This window comes from Brassica napus, chromosome A8, assembly GCF_020379485.1.
Source record: "Brassica napus cultivar Da-Ae chromosome A8, Da-Ae, whole genome shotgun sequence".
In the NCBI taxonomy this organism is placed as follows: Eukaryota; Viridiplantae; Streptophyta; class Magnoliopsida; order Brassicales; family Brassicaceae; genus Brassica; species Brassica napus.
This window is the reverse complement of record NC_063441.1, coordinates 12,580,117-12,583,672: the sequence shown is the minus strand read 5'-3', so window position 1 is coordinate 12,583,672 and position 3,556 is coordinate 12,580,117. Positions and strand designations below refer to the sequence as shown.

The 3,556-nt window shown below is 33.6% G+C and overlaps 1 protein-coding gene across 1 annotated transcript; it reads left to right on the top strand.

Annotated features, from left to right (window-relative positions):
- The first annotated feature begins 543 nt into the window (after positions 1-543).
- On the top strand, positions 544-2,643 carry LOC125577363 (procardosin-B-like). The gene is made up of 6 exons (XM_048738796.1): positions 544-867; positions 943-1,188; positions 1,285-1,781; positions 1,861-1,980; positions 2,058-2,131; positions 2,230-2,643. Exons 1-6 carry the CDS (start codon positions 804-806, stop codon positions 2,321-2,323), a joined length of 1,095 nt encoding a protein of 364 aa, XP_048594753.1. The 5' UTR covers positions 544-803; the 3' UTR covers positions 2,324-2,643.
- Positions 2,644-3,556: the final 913 nt, after the last annotated feature.

Genomic DNA, 3,556 nt, shown 5'->3' with positions numbered 1-3,556 from the left:
CAGAAATAAAATAAAGAAGAAAAAACTATGATTCAGCGATAATTGGTAGGTTTGTTACACTTAAACAAATGACACAGATACATATGGAACGTGTTTAACTTGAAATTTTGATATTGTGTTTACGCGACGACCGATAAAATGATCATGTCTGCTCGCAAACAGAAAGAAAACAGAGTATTAATTCGTTATGATGTAATATTGTAATGTAATCAAACGTTATTTTACCAGAAAATAAAATAAAATAAAATTATGACATACGATATTTATAACATCTTATGTATGCAGCATTTATACTATATATTACCCAAAGGAAGGAAACATATTTTATTGAATAAATAGGAAATGAAACTTATAACCATTGCTAATATATACGATATGTATATCTTATATTACACGTATTAATCAATAGGAAATGAAACTTATTGCACGTATCTTATATTACACGTATTATATTATATGTATATCTAATAAATAGGAAATGAAACTTATTACACGTATTAATCAATCACGTGCACACAAAAAGAAAATCGTATATATATAAACAAGTTCATATTTTATGAAAATATATGGAGTTAGTGCAATCATAAATATAGCATGGTTGACGGTGTATATTTGAAGGAAAAAAATATGGAAGAAAGAGGATGAAATATTAAATATTAGTCCGACGCCGAGCCCTCTCTCATCTCCGAACCATCCTCCCTCATCTCTCACCAGCTCTATTACTATAAATACAACGGATAGCCAGTGTCTTAAGTTTCACAGACAGAGAGTGATAATCAAATTAGAATTAATAAGAAAAAAAAATGAGAGAAGGGATGTGTAGCTTGAAGTTTATTTTCCTTTCCCTTGTGTTCCATTCGCTAGCAGGTATTTAAATTTGTACTTAAACTAATTATATATCTATATGCGTAGCAATATATTAATTTCTTTCTTTTCTTTTAGTTCAAGCAATTGTGAGGATCAATTTAACGATGGATACTACATCAACGAATAGTGTGATGTTACATAACTCGTACGATAATGCATACTACGGAGAGATTCAAATCGGTAGCCCTGGGCAAAAGTTCAAGGTCTTTATTGATACTGGAAGTGCTGACCTCTGGATTCCGTCACAGATTTGGCCTAGGGGTCAATTCCCTCACCCTAAATACGACTCAAGTGCGTCGAGTACGTATAAAAGAGGCAACGGTATGTAACTGGTATTTTCTTACAGAAAACATTGGTGTGAATTTTTTGTTGTGTCTGGATCTCAAAATCTGAAAATATTTCATATGTGTGCAACAGGAAAAAGGGTAGATATCGGTTACTTGACAGGATCTCTCAAGGGTTTTGTAAGCAGTGACACAGTGGAGATTGGTGGGATTGCTCTCACCGGACAATCCTTCGTAGAGGCTACTACAGCTCCGCATGATGATCAGATTTTTAAGGCCCCGTTCGATGGTATATTGGGACTCCGCCTAATCTCTCCCACAGAAGGGATCACTAGTCCCGTTTGGAACACGATGATAAAGCAAGGGAAGGTTAAAACCAAAGTATTTTCAATTTGGCTTGGAAGGTACTCCGACTCTGGAAAGAAAGGTGGCGACGACGGTGGGGAGATAACGTTTGGAGGTATCAACACAAGGCACTTCACCGGGACACATACTTATGTTCCTGTTGAAGGGAACAAAAACCTATTAAGTATGTACAACATTTTGGTGGGTAAAAAAGACAGCAAAATCTGCTCAACAGGATGCAAAGCTATTATTGACTCGGGAACTTCAAACATCCTTGGTCCACCAGTAAGAAGAATAAGTCTTTAATTACCATTTTTTTTAAGATTATCTCTCATTTGCTAATTAACTTTATTTTAATGTTAAGGAGTTGATCGCAAAAATCAATCAGGGCATCTTTGCAGCTAGAGGCTGTCTGGGCTTCTCGAAGCTACCTGCGATTACCTTCACAATCGCTGGAAAGCTTTTCCCTCTCAAACCAAGTGATGTTAGTCCAGCTAACAATTTTCATTCTTCTATTAATTAATTTCCTTGTTTTGTAACTTATTTTCTCGTTTATTATAGTATATACGTCGAGAAATAATTGGAAAAAAAGAGGTGTGCACGACTACGTTCGTTGACGGTGGAAACAATTACTGGTAAGTTGTGTTTTTCATAAAAACTCATTCTTTACCCTTTTTTATTTCAAATAATACAAATCTTTTTCGCTGCTTGTGGACCTGTGGTTTGACTGTAGGATATTGGGTCAGCCATTCATGCGAGCCTTTCACACCGTTTTTGACTACCAGAATCCGTCAAGTGTGAAAGTCGGGTTCGCCAAGTCTATTTAGTTACTCAGTTTATCTGACTGGTGTTCTTAATAGCGACAACGTATTTTAAATAACAAAAATATTAATAGTGACAGGAATCTCTCTATAGTTTTTTTTTTGTTCATGAATCAATAGATGAATGAATTGTATAAGCTATCAGAGAGTAAATATATTCTTTATTAAAAACCCGACCTGGGCAAGTGATTGCTTTTTTAATTTCTTTTCTTTTCTTGCATGCTTATTGTTATTATGCTACGTGGCAATTACGATCAAAGTTTAATCCGGCTAAAATTAAATTGATATTTCTGTAAACCCTGAATATCGTATTTATTATTTTGAATATATTTCCTGATCTCCATCACACAAGTAATTAGTGAAATTCTAGAAAAAAAAACTTACTCAGAATATATACACATTAACCCAATACAAAGTAAATTTATATTTGAGTGAAGCTAAACGTTTGACATTTCTGAATAACGTAGGACCCTCATCTAATGATTATTACCTTTAGTTGTTATTTTCAAATAAATATATATTAACTAGTTAATTAATATATATATTATGAATAGTTTTGAATACTATCAACGAAATTCTTAAAATGGGATTTACCATAGTTTTCCACACCTTAGTGAGTTCATCATGGGCGAAAAGCTAGTTCATCCAAATATAGGTTTATTTTTCAGTGGGTTCATCATGTGTATCAAAATCATAAATATGTTTTCCATTATCATGGGTTAACTTGCGTAGTTGCGTGTACTAATTAATTTGCACTTTTGTAATTCAATCGATATGTTTGTACCGTGCAAGTCAAACAAGGATGGACTAATCTAGCGTTTTACTCTCAAAACAAATCAATAAATGTACTGTCTATGTGTCTTAAGTCTACAAGAGCTCGGTCCCACACTATAGACAAGCTTTTCTTAAATTTTATCTTCTCTCTGCTATGTTCTCGCTTATTGTCGTGTTGCTCAAGAGAGACAAGAATCTGGCAGAGTTTCTATGCATCTAAAACATAACCCGTGTTAGCGATTGCTACTACTCCAGTAGCCAAAGAAGGACAAGTCTATGCAAATTAGACCGTGCTTATTTTTCCAGGTGTCTAAGGCCAAACTTTGAAAACAAACTATTTACCACAACCCTTATAGAAAACTATTAAAAATTATGAATCTTTTAATTCAAATAATTGTGTTAATTTATAAATTTGATTTGTTGTATACAGCATATAGTTTTATCTAGTAGTGTAATGAAAAAGGC

Bases quoted from the DNA above. Each gene is read 5' to 3' on its own strand.
- LOC125577363 (XM_048738796.1), top strand. From the start codon at position 804: ATGAGAGAAGGGATGTGTAGCTTGAAGTTTATTTTCCTTTCCCTTGTG. The intron at 1,782-1,860 runs GTAAGAAGAATA...TTTAATGTTAAG, and splicing joins CAAACATCCTTGGTCCACCA to GAGTTGATCGCAAAAATCAA. The intron at 2,132-2,229 runs GTAAGTTGTGTT...GTTTGACTGTAG, and splicing joins GACGGTGGAAACAATTACTG to GATATTGGGTCAGCCATTCA.